The 17,859-nt window shown below is 48.4% G+C and overlaps 1 protein-coding gene across 5 annotated transcripts in view; it reads left to right on the top strand.

Moving 5' to 3' along the window:
- SLC39A11 (solute carrier family 39 member 11) overlaps positions 1 to 17,859 on the top strand; it is a 325,005-nt gene that overhangs the window by 28,649 nt on the left and 278,497 nt on the right. For 4 of the 5 annotated variants that reach the window (XM_080826002.1, XM_080825999.1, XM_080825998.1 and 1 more), the window contains exon 4: positions 13,827 to 13,985. The exons of the other annotated variant lie outside the window; for it this stretch is intronic. In XM_080826002.1, coding sequence (XP_080682128.1) covers positions 13,827 to 13,985 — 159 coding nt within the window. The remainder of the gene's footprint in view (positions 1 to 13,826; positions 13,986 to 17,859) is intronic. 5 annotated transcript variants of the gene reach the window in all.

Below are 17,859 nucleotides of genomic sequence, written 5' to 3'. Positions count from 1 at the left end.
GAACTCTCAACCGCCCGACTTCATTCACTTCTTCCCCATCCTGCCCTCCACCTCTGCTGTCCCTGAGTTTTTCTCTTCTCAGTCGAGGGCACCACCTTTTGCTACACTGCACAGGCCCCAAACCAGACGTCACCTTGATTTCCATCTGCACTAGGTTGCACGGTGTCCCTCCACCTCCCAACCCCCGCCCGCTGCCTCCCAATCTCTGTCCACTTAGAACCTGTGGATGTGATCTTATTGGAGAATAGGGTCTTTGCAGATGTCATCAAGTAAAGATGAGATCGTACGCTTTAGGGTGAGCCCAAAGTTCCATATGACTGGTGTTTTAGGAAGAGGGAAATTTGGACACAGACCTAGAGACATTCAGGCAGAAGCCACATGTCAGCCACATGACAAAAACGATGTGTCTACGGGCTAAGACACACCAAGGATGGTTTGTCGTCCTGGAGGCCAGAAGAGGCAAGGGAAGTTTCTTCTCTAGAACTTTGAGAGGGACCCTGGCCCAAGATTCTCGGCCCAGAGCCAAGATTCAAATCCAGCCTGTGTGGCTCGAGTTCTTGCTTTGGAGCATGACACAGTCCTTATGTGGTGGTGGTGGTGATGGGGGGTTCTCTTCTACTACAGCGTAAGGATTAATATCATAGCACATGTTAAATGCCTAAAACAAAAACAGGCCTCAAGACTTGATAAATACTAGATATTATAATGTTTATTATAGGTCTCTCACTCCTATTAGAGCTAAGGATTTGAGAGAAGAATTTAGTCAGAGCCTTAGGATCTAAATACAAGAGTACCGAGGGATGGAAGCCCCACTTACCCATCCTGACAACGGCGTATAGACATGTTAATAAAATGCATGTGAACATGAAGTACGAGCTGTGTACCCAGGAGGATCCGCATGTAAAACACACAACAAAGGGGAGACACCCCCAGCCGCCAGAGGCCCCTCAAACCCCCACCACCGGGTCACGGATCTCCTAAATTGTAATCCACTTCTATAACACATATAGATGGGTTGGCTTGGGCTCACACACCTTGACGTGCAAAGAAACGTGCCATCCAATGGTGGGAGACAGGCGACAGGGAGCTGGGATCCTAGCCCATCTCAGGGAGGGCAGGAAGCCCGTCAAAGACACACCAGGAGGCTGAAGGCATTGCTGGGGCCGGAGAAGCCCAGGCTGGAGGGATCCCCATGGGGAGACCTCCTACAGAGTGTTGTGTGTGAAACCTGACACTCCCGTGAGAGTTGGGAAACCAGCAGAGACTAAGCATTCCAGGAATGGCCGGGCTGGTTCCAGGAACAGCCAAGGTCCAGGCAGAACACACACAGGAAGCACAGAAAGGTGATGGGAACAAGCCGAGAGAGCCGGGATACTGTGCCAAGATGTTTTAACTTTATTCAGTAAAGAATCAGGGAGCTGTGGAGAACTTTGAGGGGTGGGGAGCATGGGAAAGGGTCTCAAATATGATTTAGAAGATGATCCTGGGGGCAGGATTAATTAATTCAGGAAACAGTTAACGAGTCAGGCACTGAGGCTTGTAATATATGAGACAGGAACTCTGGCCAAGAGGAGCTTCCTTAGTGAGAGCGGACAGATGACATACATGAAAACAAATAAAGAAATTTGGAGAACATGAGTGAGATGGAGGGAAATAAAGCAACATCCTGGAGTTGGAAAACTCCAGGTGATTCTAGTGCGCAACGAGAGTTGGAAACAACCCACCCGTGTCTTGAGTCCAAGCCACTCTGCGTGGCTTCTGAATCATACCTCACTGTCCCGTGGGACCCCAACGCACACCCTCTCTTCTAGCTGGGCTGGGCACCCTGCGGTCCCCACAACATAAGCTTTGGCGTGCTTGCCTCCCTGACGGCTAGAAGGTCCTGCCCTTGTTCTCCTTTCCAAACCAGGTGCAACTGTCAGGAGCCCCTCACCGTGTTTCCTCTGGTGTTTTACTTTTTCTTTTTTTTTAAAGATTTAATTAATTAGAGAGAGAAAGAGCACTTGCACATGTGCCTGGGAGTGGGGGAGGGGCAGAGGCAGAGGAAGAGAGAGAATCTCAAGCAGATTCTGCACTGAGCAAAGAGCTCAACGTGGGGCTCGATCTCACAACCCTGAAAGCATGACCTGAGCCAAAATGAAGAGTTGGACACTTAACCGACTGAGCCACCCAGGCGCGCCTGATGTTTTACTCTTTAACAGTGTTGTCATTCTCTTTCTTGGGATGCCAGGAGGTTTCCTTTATTGTTTCAGATGCCGCCTCTACTTATTTCAGGCATCTTCATAGTCTTATTATGGTACCCAGTCTGCCCCTCAAAGTCAAGACCCAGATTAGCTTTTATACCTTTCTTCCTCCCTCCCAGGCCTCTAGGGTCCAGCGTGATGTTGGGCCTGTAATAGTCACTGATGAGGTACTTACCGATTGACTTGTAAAATTTAATTTCGTATCTGATTTAGGGACAGAGGTTGGAGACATTCCTCAACGTAGGTACTTTGGGAGTCATTATTGCCTAACTTTCATGGATTGTGAGTTTGTTCATACTGTTTTGTTTTTGTTTTAGATTGTATTTATTTATTTATTTGAGAGACAGAGCACGAGCCGGGTGGGAAGGTGGTGGGGGCAGAGGGAGAAGCAGACTCCCTGCCGAGCAGAGAGCCTGATGCAGGGCTCGATCTGAGGACCCTGGGTTCACGGCCTGGCTGAAGGCAGATGCTTAACTGACTGAGCCAACCAGGCGCCCCACGTTTGTGCCTCCTTCTTGATTCTACAGTGGACTTAGAGGTTGGAGTCCACATCCGTTTGCTTTGACAAACATTTAAGGAGGAACTTCCTTGTAGCATGGCTTGGGTTGGATGAGGTTATTTTGAACTCTGTGTTCTGCCCAGACTTCAGTACACTTTCCTTAGAGTAATGCACATCGAATAATTGATACTGATAATCAATGCTTTGTAAATGATCTACGTCAAATGATTTCCTCTTCCCTTTTCGTTAAGAGGGAAATTTTCTTCTGTGGCTTGTCTTTCCTGTCATTACAGAAAGGCTTAGCTGCACATACCGTGCCGGAATATTATGATCCTTAAGGAGCTCTTTACAAATTCATTCTTATTTCCAGAGCAGAAATTGTCTCAAAATGAACACTGGAGCGGAAATGAAAAGGTTTGCCTGCTGTGGGTGAGGTGGTTAGCTGATTGTTTTGATCATTCTGTGCTGGTACCTCTGACCCCAGAGGGAAATTAATAGCATTATAAATTATGGATCCCTGTGGCATTTTGCACGATGCTCTGAGAAAAGAAGCATCATGAGTTTTGCTAGGTTTTGGGAACTGCAGAAGGGAAATGGGGGATTTTAGTTTCCGGCAACATGAGAGAGCTTGTAACTCTCTGCTCATTTTAAATGTCTCCACTAGTCCCTTTCAGCCTGATGGTATCGAGGCTGTGATTAGGGGAGCCTGGAGCAAAAGCACACCATCCGGGGTGGGTGTGTCTCATTATCCTGCAGAGACATTTCGGGAAATAGAGTTTTTGTATATAGGATCCCTTTCTCCCATTGGCTTTTCATTATTAAAACATCCAGAAATTGTTTTAGACATTTATTTATGATATTTATTTATATATTTAAATTTTAAAAATTCTAAAAGTGATATTATCAATTTATTTTGAAATTCTCCCCAAAGATATGTGCATGTATAGTTTAAAAAGTCAAGTTGTGGGGCGTCTGGGGGCGGCTGAGTTGATTAAGCATCTGCCTTCAGCTCAGGTCATGGTCCCGGGGTTCCGGGATCGAGCCACCCATCGGGCTCCCTGCTCACAGGGATCCTGCTTCCCTCTCTCCCCCCAGGCCCCACTTGTGCTTTCTCTCTCTCTCTCAAATAAATAAAATCTTCATAAACAATAAATAAAAAGTCAAGTTGTTTTCCTGGGTTGACAACAAAGCCGGCAGGCTGCTGACCTTCCCCGCCCCTGCCTCCTGCTTCTCAGGGACGAGCGGGAACGGCCCATTTTTAGCTGTTTCTTCGTCCGGCTGCCTCCGCGTTTGTCACCCGTGCCTACTCTGCCACTGCTGGTCTCTCCCAGCTTTCAGGGCAGCCAGTGACTCGCAGGTGTGGAAGATGAGGACCTGGTGCTCTCATCTCCAGCTGCGTCCCACACTACAGATACGTTCTAGCTTTTAGATCAGTTCAGTAGCTGCAGCTTCATCCTGGAATAGTCTCGAGCCATCGTTGAACGCAGTTGTGACACCCGCTGGCGTGTGGGTGAAACCTCAGACGCATGAAGCCAAGTAATCCAGACGCAAAGGGGCAAATGGGGCATGATTCCACTTACACGCAGCATCTAGAATAGGCGCATCTGTAGACACGGAGCGTAGATTAGAGGTTCCCGGGAGTGCGGGGAGGGGAGAGGCGGACAGAATGGGCAGTTACTGCTCCGTGGTTACAGAGTTTCTGTTTGGGGTGGTGAGGAAGTTTTCGAAACACCTATGATGCTCACGCAACATTGTGAATGTGATGAAGTGCTCTGAGTTGGGTAGGCTTTAACATGCCAACTTCGATGTTATGTATATCTTCTCACAGTAAATAAGTAAGTTACTTAGTAAGACCCTCATGGGTCTGCTTACATGAAGTCTGTAAGTATTATTCATGAATTTCCTTTCTCATGCAGCTGTGATTTCCAGCATTTAGTAAAGGTCTCCATTCCCCCCGCGGCTGCCCACCGGTCTCCCGCGTAGAGGTCTGTAAGTCTCTCCTCCAGACATGCACACTGGCCGGGGGCTCTCCCGATTTTGCTCTTCCCAGGAGTCTCCCAGCTCCTCTTCTCCTCTGGGCTCTTGAAGCCCAGGTCCTGCTGACCAGTAGGGTACCAGGAGGTGAACAGTCTTTAGCCGGCTGCCCCAGAAGCAGAGCCTGGCCCGGGGTCATGTGTGCAGGGTATCTGGGGAGGCAGTGCTGGGGGAGAAGCTGCCCATGGTGGGGGGGTGGGGGCGGCCGGGGCAGCAGCTGGGCTGGGACGTGGGAGCACTCTGGGCACCCCCATTGAGCACACAGTCTCTCCCATTCTCTTGTTTTCAGTGGAGTGCTCTTCCCCTGGCCGCGCATGGGCTTGGCCATCTGAGGTGGAGGAAGAATCTGGGGTCCGATGGCTCCTTAGCCGCACTTTCCACCAGGCCTCTTTGCCATCCCATAGGCATGCCCATTTCCCATCGCTCTGGGCCCTCTGTCCCTGGGCTGATCTGGGTTCTAGGGGGCAAACAGGGGTCAGCCTCCTCAGGGTGTCTGTCAGTCCGTACCTGCCCCTGCTCTCCCTCTCCTTCTGTCTTTGTGGTCGAGATCCTGCCTATCCCTGTACCTTAAGCCCAGTGGGAATTCAGGATCCAGCAGCTTGTGTCCAACTGGCCGCATGTAATTCCAAGTTCCACAGCTTATATCCCACGATATTCCAGAATGGGCTAGAATGTACACATCGGGACAGTAAACATGGCTATCATAAACACGTAAACATGACAGGTATATTTAGGGGGAAATCATTCTCTGGTTGGACCACTGAGTAGGTGACATCGTGAGTGTTGTTGTTTCTGAGGAATCTCAGATGTCTGAGACGAGTGGAGCTTTGGGATTAAGAGCTTGACCTCGGTTTTAGATCCCAGCTCTGTCACTTCCTGCTGGGCGTCCTTGGGTGACTTACTCAACCTCTCTGAATCCCAGGGAGGAAGCTGTAGGTTTTCCAGAGGTGGAGCTTATGAGACACGCAGTACCCGCCCCCCCCCCCATCACGAGTAGTGTCATCCCACCCAGCCCCTCTGCTGACCGCACAAGGCAAACCGTGGGCCCTCTTGGCGTCTTTGTTCGCGCAGCTCATGTTCCTCCCCGCCATGATCCCCCTCCATCTCCTCTCAGGCCTTGGTAACTGTTACTATTAATTTTTAATAAACTCTTTGTTTGGAAGTGTTTTAGATTTTGAGAAAAGTTTCAAAAACAGCCCAGGGAATGTCTGCATACTCTCACCCAGTTTCCCCTAACCATGTTACATAACCACAGCACATTTGTCAAAGCCAAGAAATTAACATTAGTACCTCGCTGTTCCCTCAGCCCCAGATGCCAGTTGGATTTCACTGTTTTTCCCACTGCCGTCCTTCTTCTGTTCCCAGCACCCACCCCAGGGTACGTGCTGCGTTTAAAATGTTCTTGTTTTAAAGTGCGGTCTGCAAGGGAGGAAGGTGTGCCCTTCCTTCAGAGACCTACACCGAGAGCGTAGTCTGCGTAGACTTCGTCTTGAAACTACCAGCTTCAGCCATGCTAAGGGGACATTATCTTTCCAGTTACAGAACTGTTCGTTTCCCTCCCTCTAAGGCAGTCACGGGCTATGGGTTTTGGTTTTTAAGGTTTATTTCGGTTTGTAAGGCCTGATGAAGCTTGAAGAGAAAAATGTTTAACAGGATAATTTCTCCTGTTGACGAGTTGCCCAATATTTCCTAGTGCTAGGTTTTCTTGAAGCAGCTTATATCCCCATGGTGGGGATGTCCACGGGATCAAGGTTGCATCAGATGATTGCTGAAGCTAATTCATCCCAGGCTGTGGCTGTGGGATGCTTTGCCTGGTGATAAGGGAGGCACTAACTTCAACTTTGTCTTCACTCTGTAGCTCTTAGAATTTCTTAAAAGACTCAGGGTCAGTGGAGGGCCGGGGGGGGGTGCAGAGGGGGGAAGGATGGTAGGAGCTTGATGTGGGGCTGGTGCCGTTAGCTTTGGATGGGATCAGCTTGTGCTGGGGCTTTGAGAAAAGCCACTGCTGGATCCCTTTGGGTCTCGGTTTTCCTTCCTGTTAAAGGAAGCCTTTGGACTGGGCAGCCTCCTCAAACCCCTTTCAACTCTATCAGTAGACTCTATTCAACAGATTTTCCGTGGTGCTCTGAAAATTCTATACCACCTTCTTTCCACACCTAAGAAAAACTCCGCTATGTTAAACAATGACTCATACAGTGTTTGTCAAAGAGTGAAGGCATTTGAGTATGAGCCTGTATAGTACTTAAATTGGAAGGTAAAATCACTTTAAAATTTAGGTAGTAGACTAAAAAAAATGAGTGTTGAATCACTTCCTGATTATGCCTTCTTTTGATTTCTCCGCCCCCACTGCTCCCCATCATTAGCAGGGATCACAGAATTGATTTAGGCAACCAGTACCGACGGTCTGCTTCAGGACTGCTCAGACCTGCGGTGCTGCCATACAGAGATGCTCTAGCGGGGCCGTCCTCCTGGTCCCTGGGGGATATGGACACAAATAATGAGTCCAGTGTGTTGGAAAGGGGCCACCTTGGAGGAGGGGGTGGGAGCATGCTGAGTGAAGGCAGGCTCGGGGAAGAACTTGACCCTTAACTTCCCTCCAGGAACTAGGTAGGTGTGGAATGTACATTGCCCCATATCATTTTTTTAAGATTTTACTTATTTATTTGACAGAGATCACAAGTAGGCAGAGAGGCAGGCAGAGAGAGATGGGGGAAGAAGGCTCCCCGCTGAGCAGAGAGCCCGATGCGGGGCTCAATCCCAGGACCCTGAGATCATGACCTGAGCCGAAGGCAGAGGCCTCAATCCACGGAGCCACCCAGGTTCCCCCCCCACCATATCATTTTTAAGATAATCTTGTTGTAGAGTAAGCATTGCCCCTATGTTTGGTTTGCTCAAAACTGAGCTGCAGAGGTGCCTGGGTGGCTCAGTCCTTAAGTGTCTGCCTTTGGCTCAGGTCATGATCCTGTGGTCCTGGGATCGAGTCATGCATCAGGCTCCCTGCTAGGCGGGAAGCCTGTTTCTCTCTCTCCCACTCCCCCTGCTTACGTTCCCTCTCTTGCTGTGTCTCTCTCTGTCAAATAAATAAGTAGAGTCTTTAAAAACAAAACAAAACAAAAAAAAAAAACCTGACCCACAGAGAGCTTTTATGTTATTTGCTTGGGGGCTTCCTAACTAGGAAGAGGCAAAGCCAAGATGTGAATTTGGACCTGATTCTAAATTCTGCGTGTTCCCACCCATTTCTGTGTGTATATACATGTGGTAAAGGGTTTTGGATGCTTGGAAGAAAGGGCATGAGAGGTAGGTCTTGGTGTTTTGGCATTTTTGCAGATAGAAGTGCTTGGGCCAAGGCATGGGGGGTGGGACTGGAGGGCTCAGCATGTAGCAGGGGGCAGTCGTGCAAGATGGGGTTCGAACGGTTAGGGCTAGCTCAAGCTTCCTTTTTTTAAATTGAGATAAAATCCACATAATGTTCACCATTTTGCAGTGTAAAATTCAGTGGCATTTAGTACATTCACAGTGTTGTGCGACCATCAGCTCTGTCTAGTTCCAGATATTTCCCTCACCCCCAAGGAGGGCCCTGCGCCCGTTAGACAGTGGCTCCCCTATTCCCGGCTCCCACCATCCCGTCAGTCACTAATCTGTTTTGTGTCTAGGATTGACCTATTGTGGATTTTTGTGTGAATGGAATTATAGTCTTTTACTTACCTTTTTAAAAAATCTTTTATTTTTTAAATTTAATCTTAATTAACATGCAGTGTGTTATTAGTTTCAGAGGTAGAGTGCAGTAATTCATCAGTTGCACGTGACACCCAGTGCTCATTACGTCTCCGGCCCTCCTCAATGTCCATCCCCCAGTTACCCCATCCCCCCACCCACCCCCCTCCCCTCCACGCGCCCTCAGTTTGTTCTCTGTAGTTAAGCGTCTCTTATGGTTTGCCTCCCTCTCTCATTTGGTTTTATTTTATTTTTCCCTCCCTTCCCCTATGATCTTCTTCTGTTTTATTTCCTAAATGCCACATGTGAGGGAAATCATATGATGATTGTCTTTCTCTAACTGACTTATTTTGCTTAGCATAATACCCTCTAGTTCCATCCATATCGTTGCAGATGGCAAGATTTCATTTTTTTGATGGCTGAGTCATATTCCATTGTGCATATAGATGCAGCACATTTTCTTTAATTGGAATCATATTCTATGTGGTCTTCTGTGTCTGGCTTCTTCCACTTCACGTCATTAATGTTTTTGAGGCTCCCTTGTATTGTAATATGTCCCCAGCACTCCGTTCCTTCTCATGGCTGAAAAGTACTTGGTCAAGTGGAACATTTTATTTCTCCATTCACCTGTTAATGGACATTTGGGCTGTTCCCACCTTTTGTCAACCGTGAACAAGATCGACATCCATTTTCCTTTTTTTTTTTTTAAGATTATTTATATATTTATTTATTTGGCGGACAGATCACAAGTAGGCAGAGAGGCAGGCAGAGAGAGAGGAGGAAGCAGGCTCCCCGCTGAGCAGAGAGCCCAATGCGGGGCTCGATCCCAGGACCCTGAGATCATGACCTGGGCCGAAGGCAGAGGCTTTAACCCACTGAGCCACCCAGGTGCCCCGACATCCATTTTCTTTAAAAGGAACTCAGATCGGGGCACCTGGGTGGCTCAGTGGGTTAAAGCCTCTGCCTTCGGCTCGGGTCATGGTCTCAGGGTCCTGGGATCGAGCCCCGCGTCGGGCTCTCTGCTCGGCGGGGGGCCTGCTTCCTCCTCTCTCTCTCTCTCTCTGCCTGCCTCTCTGCCTACTTGTGATCTCTGTCTGTCAAGTGAATAAATAAAATCTTTAAAAAAAAAAAAAATAAAAGGAACTCAGATCATCCATTCTCTCACTCATCCCTCTGTAGGGATGAATGTTGGGATCAGTTAGGGGCTGAGATGCCCCGGGCAGCGTGTCAAGAAGAGAGCCAGGGCAGGATCAACGTCAGGCATGGGACGTGAGGAGCAGACACAGCTCCTCAAACGTCAGCTTGCCTGACAATCACGCCCTTCCATCTTTGGGTTTCCAGGCCCTGCAGTCGGCCTACCAAGCCAGCCAGACAGAAGTGAGATACTCGGTTCTCTTTTTAAAAAAAACATATTTCCTCCTTAGCTCTTCTCACAGGGATTGCCATTGTTATTGAAATGCTCGCTTGAGCAAACATTGGGGCCTCTTTGGTCTTGGCAACCCCTGGCTTGGAGGATGGGGTTCATGCAAGCTTTCCTGTAGTGCATTTGATGGATTGGACTTTACGTTTTATTTTTGGCAATGAAGAGGCAAGAAAAGGGCTTTGGGGGAAGAGTGAGGCCCCTGCCGTGTGCCCTAAAACTTGATTATGCATTCCTTTTCTAGACAAAGGGGGGAAGAGGAAGGTGCCCCTTGTGTGGCCCTCATGCTTCTATCTGATGTCTTCAGGGCTGGTGCTGCTAGACTAGTTTTTGCCTTTATAAGCCTTGTTGTAGCAGTAGGAGGGCTTTGGGTATCTGTCATCTGGGTCATAAAGGGACTGGCTGGCAAGGCCCTCCCTGTGGAACTCATTACCTGAAGTCTTGGGCCCACTTTTCACCACCTTCTTGGTAGCCTGTCCCCTCCAGGCCCTGCTTGTTAGGAGTAAATGAGGGTTAATCAGACTTCCTGTATCAGGAAGGTAGTGTGGCTACATCCAGATTTAAAAAATGCTTGACATTTAAAGGAGCTTTGCTAGTATTGAGAGTTTCAGGCCGGCCACCTATGTGGGCGGAATTATTAAATAAGGCTTAACATACAATTCAGCCGTTGTGCTCCTTGGTATTTACTCAGATGAACTGAAGAGTTATATGTACACGAAAACCTGCACACGGTTGCTGATAGCCTCTTTATTCATTATTCATACTTGCCGAAACTTGAAAGCAATCGAGATGTCCTTCCACAGGTGAATGGATTAATGAACGGGGGTCCATCTGGACCATGGAATTCAGGGCTAAAAAGAAGTGAGCTATCCAGGCCATGGAAAGACACGGAGGAATCTTAAAAGCATATCCCTGAGTGAAAGAAGCCAATCTGAAAAGGCTATGGACGTGTGATTCCAACTGTGTGACATTCTAGAAAAGGCAAAAGACTATGGAAACTGCAAAGAAATCAGTGGTTGCCCAGGGTTGGGAGGAGGAGGGGATGAATGGACAGAGCACCTAAGATTTGTAGGGCCGTGAAACGACCCTCTGATGATACCGTAATGGTGGATACCTACCTTTATGTATTTTTAGAAGCCCATAGGCTGTACACAGCACGCCTGAACTCTGATGTAAGGGGTGGCCTTCGGATGATACTGGTGTATCAGTGTACCGTAACGAATACGCCACTAAGGTGTGGGAGGCCTATCCTGGGACTTTATGAATCTGTGGGGCATGGGTCTTCTCTGTACTTTCTGCTTTGTTTTGCTGTGAACCTATAACTGCTCTAAAAAAAAAAAAAAAAGTAATGTATGCCTTCAAAGGCTCTATTAGTTTCTTCTTGCCACCGTAAGAGAATACCACAACTGTAGCAGCTCAAAAGGACACACATACACGATCTGAAAGTCCTGGAGTTCAGAAATCCAGAATGGTTTCACTGGGTTATAGTCAAGGTGTTGGCGGGGCTGCGTTCCTTCGGGAGGCTCTAGGGGACAGTCTAGACAGTCTGTTTCCTTGCTGTTTCCACTTTCTAGGGGCCGCCCGTATTTTTTGGTGCATGACCTTTCCTCCGTCTTCACGCCAGCCCGGCAGCATCTTCCAGTCTCTTGCTGACTGTGACCTCTGCTCTTGTCATCACATCTGTCTCTGACTCTTCTTGTCTTTTCCTAAGGACCCTGGGATCACATTGGCTCCGCCCGGATCATCCAGGATAAGCTCTCCATCTCAAGGTCCTTAACTTAATCACTGCTGCAGAGTCCCTTTTGCCACGTAAGGGGGACATAGTCCCCGGTTTTGGGGGATCAGGACGTGGCTGTGTTTGAGGAGAGGTCATTATTTTGTCTCCCACATACACCCTCTATAAATAGCTTTTCTTTGGGCCCTGTCGTCACTTCGGACAGGCAACCCGGTTCGATGTCATTATTTTTCTTTGGTCATTTGTCCAGTTTATGTAGGAGGCAGGGAGTCTGATGAGGAACAGACATGAAGGAAATCCAGTTGGGTCCTGGATTTCGCTGGAAGGATAGAGAATGGTGATTCTCCAGGAGGGGCCCACATGAATCCCCTGGCATGCTCTTCTCTTTCAAGCATCCCAGCATCCCAGCATCCCAGCATTCTCCACTGAGAGGCACCTCTCTCCTGCTCTACCTCCTGTCACTTGTCGGTGGGAACATTTTGTATTTCTCATCTGCAGAAGTGAGGAAAAAGTTGGCATCCAGGGATGCAGAGGGATGGAAAGGAGCTTGGTCAGAAGAGAAGAGAAGTGCTCCCTCCCCACCCTCCACCCCCTACCCCATGGCATCAGCAAGGAAGGGACGCAGGGAGAGATGGGAGGATGAGATGAGTGGCCTTCCTGGACGATGCGGCATTAGAGTCGCTGATGGTGGGGCTGTTTGCGAGGCTTTGAAATGTACACACAGAGAGGTTGCCGGACAGGTGTGGCCACGTCCTCTCAGTGCAGAGTTTATCATGAACAGCAACTCCCGAGGGCTGTTGAATTCTAAATCCCATGAGACAACAGTCTGGGAAAGGGACAGGTTAAGCTGTGGCATGGGGAAGGAGTCCACAAGCTTCCTTGGACGGTCTCATGGAACTGAACTGATGAGGCATTTTCTTTCTGGAAGTTTCTGAGGCAGATAGAATCTTTCTGTGGGTGGCACTAATTCTTTTGGTGGGAGAATCAGGCCCAAAGCAAGTGACTGTATGTGGATGATGGTTGGCAGAAGGGAAATTGCTTTCTGCATGGATTTGTTCTTTATTGTTGCTTTTGTAATACCTGGTTCTGTCACTCCGAATGTTATTTTGGAGACGGGTGATGCAGTTGTTTTTTTTTTTTTTTTTAAAAGGCAGGGCATAATTAAATCATTTTTAGAAACCCATTCAACAGTTTACATGTCAGTGATGACTGTCATATGGTTACGATGGGTAGTGAGTGGGTGTACCCTTGCCAAGAAGATGTCACAGCATCTTTAAGAGTAAACAGCCGTGGATGAGCATTTAATTCAGTAAACACTGGAGAAGTTCTATCTGATTGACCTCACTGAGACTTGGGTTCCGCTTCATTTTTCTCTTCCCTTTCATGGTTCTGCCCTCATTCAGGTGACTCTGGTCCTGCTTGCTCAGGTCTGTGAACCTGCCACTTACTGACGATGTGACCTCCTTCACATGGTCTCATTACTTCTAGATTCGATTTCTTTATCTGTGGATAGCAACAGAAAGCAGCATCTGCCTCCCGGGGTTGTGGCCAATGATAAAAGAAGATATCAAGATCTATTTCCCTGGACATAGTAGGGGATCAATAAATATTAGTTCCCTTCTTTCCTTGGAGAGATAACAAAGTTGGCAAGCCCAGGCTGACATTGATCAGCGGTTGTCTTCAAATATTTCAAAGGCTGCTACATATCCTTAGAAGAAGGATACCTTCTTTGATGCTCCAGAGAGCAGACGTAGAGCTACCAGGTAAAAATAGAAGGGAGACGGATGTGTGTGACACACGTCTACTGTGACAACCAAAAAGGCTTCTGCACATGGTCGCCAAACTCTACCAGAGAGTAGAGTTGCCCACGGTTGAGACCCACTGAGTTAGAGGCTAGATAGATGAGAGCCTGCTGGACTCTATCCTTCCAAGGTCCATCCCACACCCCAGTGAGTTCCTATGGTGTCTGCTTCAGGCATTCTGGTGGTGGCTTTTTGGTTTGAGAGATTACCGACCACCAAAGACGAAGGGCTTAACGCCTGCGTGGGGTTCGCCATGGGCCCCAGAGAGTGGCTGAAGTCGGCAGTGGGAAGGCCTGATGAGGCCTGCTGGGATCCTGATGGGATGCTGGGACGCCGGGGTTGTGGTTGGTTTAATGGCTTCTTCACTGGGCTTTTGCAGGTCATGTTAGCGGCTTCGTATTGGTCTCTCCTGGCCCCGGCCGTTGAGATGGCCACGTCCTCGGGGGGCTTTGGTTCCTTTGCCTTCTTCCCTGTGGCCGTTGGGTTCACGCTCGGAGCTGCTTTTGTCTACCTGGCTGACCTCCTGATGCCTCACCTGGTGAGTACCACTCTTCGGACTCGATGTACCCACGTATGGCTCTGTTGAGTCGCCGGTGATAGCGAAATAGGTCTTTCAAGCCATTTAGGGCTTTTACCTAGAATTTTCCTGTGAATTCGGACTTTTTTTTTTTTCTAAAAGAAAATACGCTCTTGGTAATATGACTAATCATTCCCTTAGTTACATTTTGGTAAGTTCAGATTTGAAATGTCAGATTTAGTTATAAATAGAGAGTTCAGCTGGCACAGAACCGTGTGACCCTGTGTCTCTGAGCGGACCCAGCAACTGGGAGAAGTGAGTGATTATGATCATGGTCTTGACCCTTAAGGGGCCTACACTGTCATCAGGGAGATGATGACACCCAGCTCCAGCACAAGACCATTGACAAAGTGTCACATCAACAAGGGCTTATTAATGGGAGAGTGAGGTGGGGACACCGGGCAGCAGAGCCCTGAGCTCAAGTTCACTTCTGCTGTTGCCTGGTTGCGTGCCCCTTGGCTCCAGTCTTCCCTCCTGTAGCTTGAGGATAACTCCCTTCAGGAGCTGCAAAGTAAAAATTTAAAAATCTAAAGAGACACCAGAACTGGGGGCGAGCCACAGATTTTAGGTTTTCCTTTCTGAAATGGTGCTGGTGGGTTAGGTTTGGGGAGTGAGCGTGTACTTACTTGCTCACGTAGAAGCGTGGTGTGAACCACAGCCTGAAATCCAGCCATGAGATCATAACCAGGTGCCACTGATTAAAATCACATGGTGTGAAGGGTCAGTGTCCCTAAGAACCCAGGACAGGAATATCACCCGATGCTGGGTCCCAACCAGCCCTAGAGGTAGGTGGAAGTCCTCTGTGAGATCTGGGACTGGTCCTTTAATTGTTTTCTCACCCAGAAAGGAAGGAGGCACAAGAAGGACGCTATAGGGGAGAATGGGGTTGGAGGTCATTTCTTCTCTTGGACTGTGATGAGCTAGGATCAGGTCAGGCTCTCTGGAGTGTGTTGAACTTCTAGCCCAGGTAGGACATCTGCCTACCTGCCTTCTTTGCTGTCATAAATTCCTGACCAGATCAAGAAAAGGAAGGATTATTGGAAACTTGTCCTTAGAACCAATAAGAAATTGATTCCTTGTGTCATAGAAAGACCAGCCTCTGGACCAGACAGTTGGTTGGATGGAGAGTCACGACTTTATCTCGGAGGAAGGACCCTGTGTCATTTTTTTTCATCACAAGCTTGAATGTCAGTGTCCATTTCTGGCCCCTGGCCCCTTGGCTAATTGCCATTGTTTATAGCTGCATGATAAGAACTTTGAGATGTCCTCCATGTGGGTGGCCATGTTCTGCTCTGAGATCCACCCTGGTCACAGGTGAACTGGCTGTCGGGGTGTATTCTACTCGCCCTGGCAGGAAGATCTTAGGGCCAGTGGCCCTGACTCTCAGAACAGTGGACCAGGGGCTGGCTCAGTGGCTCTGCACAGCCCCCACTGGGTCTCATTCTGCCTTTCCTACCTGGGGCTTCTAAGACCGTATCTCGGGGAGGGCTCTTTGCACTCATGATGGGTCACCGCTCCCCGGTACTGGGGGTGGGGATGGGGGCCGGTATATTTGATCAGCTGTCTGAATGTGGGGACTTTCTCTGGGCAGTGTAAATAGTCATTGACCAATTTGTATAGCATCATTGTTTTAACCTTTTGCTTGGTGTTTGTTCTAATATATGCTTTGAATATGGAGAAGGTCCCAGGGGAAAGTCGTGGACAGACTGCACAGAAAATTAGCAATGGCTTGGGAGTAGTGGCTGTGCGTCCAGGGAGAGAATTTGAAGGGGCTTGAGAATGGACATGATAACCGTGAACGCCCAGAACCATGCTAATTGGCAGAAAGATCGGCCTGACAGTAAACATCTGTTCTAGGACATTTGAAAAGAAATTAATTCTTGCTGTTGATGTGAGAAGGGGAATTTGTTCTGGAAGACCTATAAACAGATAAGAATTATTTATAAGTGCTACAGTCACTGAATACAGATGTTGCTGTCGAGAGTGGCAAAGTCAGGCCACCCTTGCTCTGAGACGGCCTGAGGTTCCCCTAGGTCTCACTTTTTTTTTTTTTTTTTAAAGATTTCACTTATTTATTTGACAGAGAGATCACAAGTAGGCAGAGAGGCAGGCAGAGAGAGAGGGGAAAGCAGGCTCCCTGCCGAGCAGAGAGCCCAACGTGGGGCTTGGTCCCAGGACTCTGGGACCATGACCTGAGCCGAAGGCAGAGGCTTAACCCACTGAGCCACCCAAGCACCCTTAGGTCTTGCTCTTAATGGGCTTTCTAGACCCAGGAAGGGCAGCAGTGTGGATCTGTCCAGGGTGCCTTGTGGAGTGTGAGCTAATGGGTTTGGATCTCTTACCCGACCCTGACTGAGCACCCACAGGGAAGGTAGCCTTCTCGGGCAGCTAGAAGTCGGTTTGCGAACCCAGACTCTTGGGTCTGTGGGAAGGAGATGGTTAACCGCCAACTCTGGTCTCCCAATGCTATTTCTGTTCGTTCAGCTTTTCAGATTCATCTGTCCCCCTTTCGGAGCCCAAGCAAAATACCGCCCATGAAAAGGGTTTTACTCATCACAGCCTGTCAGGTTGAACCCGTTGCGGCTTTGTTAACTTCAGATACATCAAATTGCTCTCTGAACTGGGTATTTGTTTTCATTTCTTTATCTGCGAATAAAGTAGAGAAGGCTCCGGCAGTAACCATTAATGGGAAGTGAGCTTACAGAGATTTGTGGAGATTTTGCCAAATGGTGTCTTAATGGGAGGGGGAAAGAGGCAGTGGGTCGGCCCGGAGGTAGCCCGCTGCTGGACCTCAGGAAGACGGCTGCCAGGACGGGGCTGATAGGCAACGTGACTGGGGCCGGCCTGAGCCCAGGCTTCCCCTCCGGAGGCCCTAGGGAGAGACAGAATGAATAGTGAACAGCTGTTTGGAGACGTTGACATTTTTATGATCTTTGCAGTTCTGGTTCTGTATGAAGTTCAGGATGGTAGTAGGTGGGTGGCCTTTACCTTGAGTTTAAAGCAGTGATTTTCCACTGGTGTGTAGAAGGGTGGGGTTGGGAAGGATGGTAGGGTATGTGTTCCCAAGGCCTGCTTGCTTGCTTGCTTCCTTCCTTCCTTTCTTTTTAAAGATTTTATTTATTTAATTGAGAGAGAGCACAAGTTGGGGAGAAGGGGTAAGGGGGGAAGCAGACTCCCCACTGAGCAGGGAGCCCAAAGCAGGACTCGATCCCAAAACCCAGAGATCATGACCTGAGCCAAAGGCAGATGCTTAACTGCCTGAGCCACCCAGGTGCCCTCCCTCCTGTCTTTCTTTGTAACCATATAGCATTACAACTACAACCCAAAAATCCCATCATAAAAACTAAAGAAAAAAAAATTCTATGAAGGTCCCTTCCTGGTATAGACTATGTCTCCTTCAAATTCGTACAGTGAAATCCTAACCCCCCAGTGTGACGGTATTAGGAGGTGGACCTTCCGGAGGTGGTCAGGTCATGGGTGTGGTGTCTTTATGATGAGATTAGTGCCCTTATAAAGAGGTCCCCCAGAGCTCCCTGTTCTGCCCTGTGAGGATACGCACGATGATGTTTATGAACAAGAAACCTGACTCCGGTCCTGCCAGCCCTTTGATATTTGCCTTCCAGCCTCCAGAAGTGTGAGAAATACATTTCTGTTGTGTGTAAGCCACTCGGTCTACAGTAATTTTGTAATTTTTTCAAAACTATTTATTTATTTATATATTTTTTCAAAAGATTTTATTTATTTATTGGAGAGAGAGAGAGAAATCGAGAGACAGAGAACAAGTGGAGGGGAGGGGCAGAGAGAGAGGGAGAAGCAGAGTCACCCCTGAGCAGGG

The sequence above is a fragment of the Martes martes genome (genome assembly GCF_963455335.1).
Source record: "Martes martes genome assembly, chromosome: 16".
NCBI classification, from domain to species: Eukaryota; Metazoa; Chordata; class Mammalia; order Carnivora; family Mustelidae; genus Martes; species Martes martes.
This window is presented reverse-complemented; position numbering and strand designations above follow the sequence as displayed.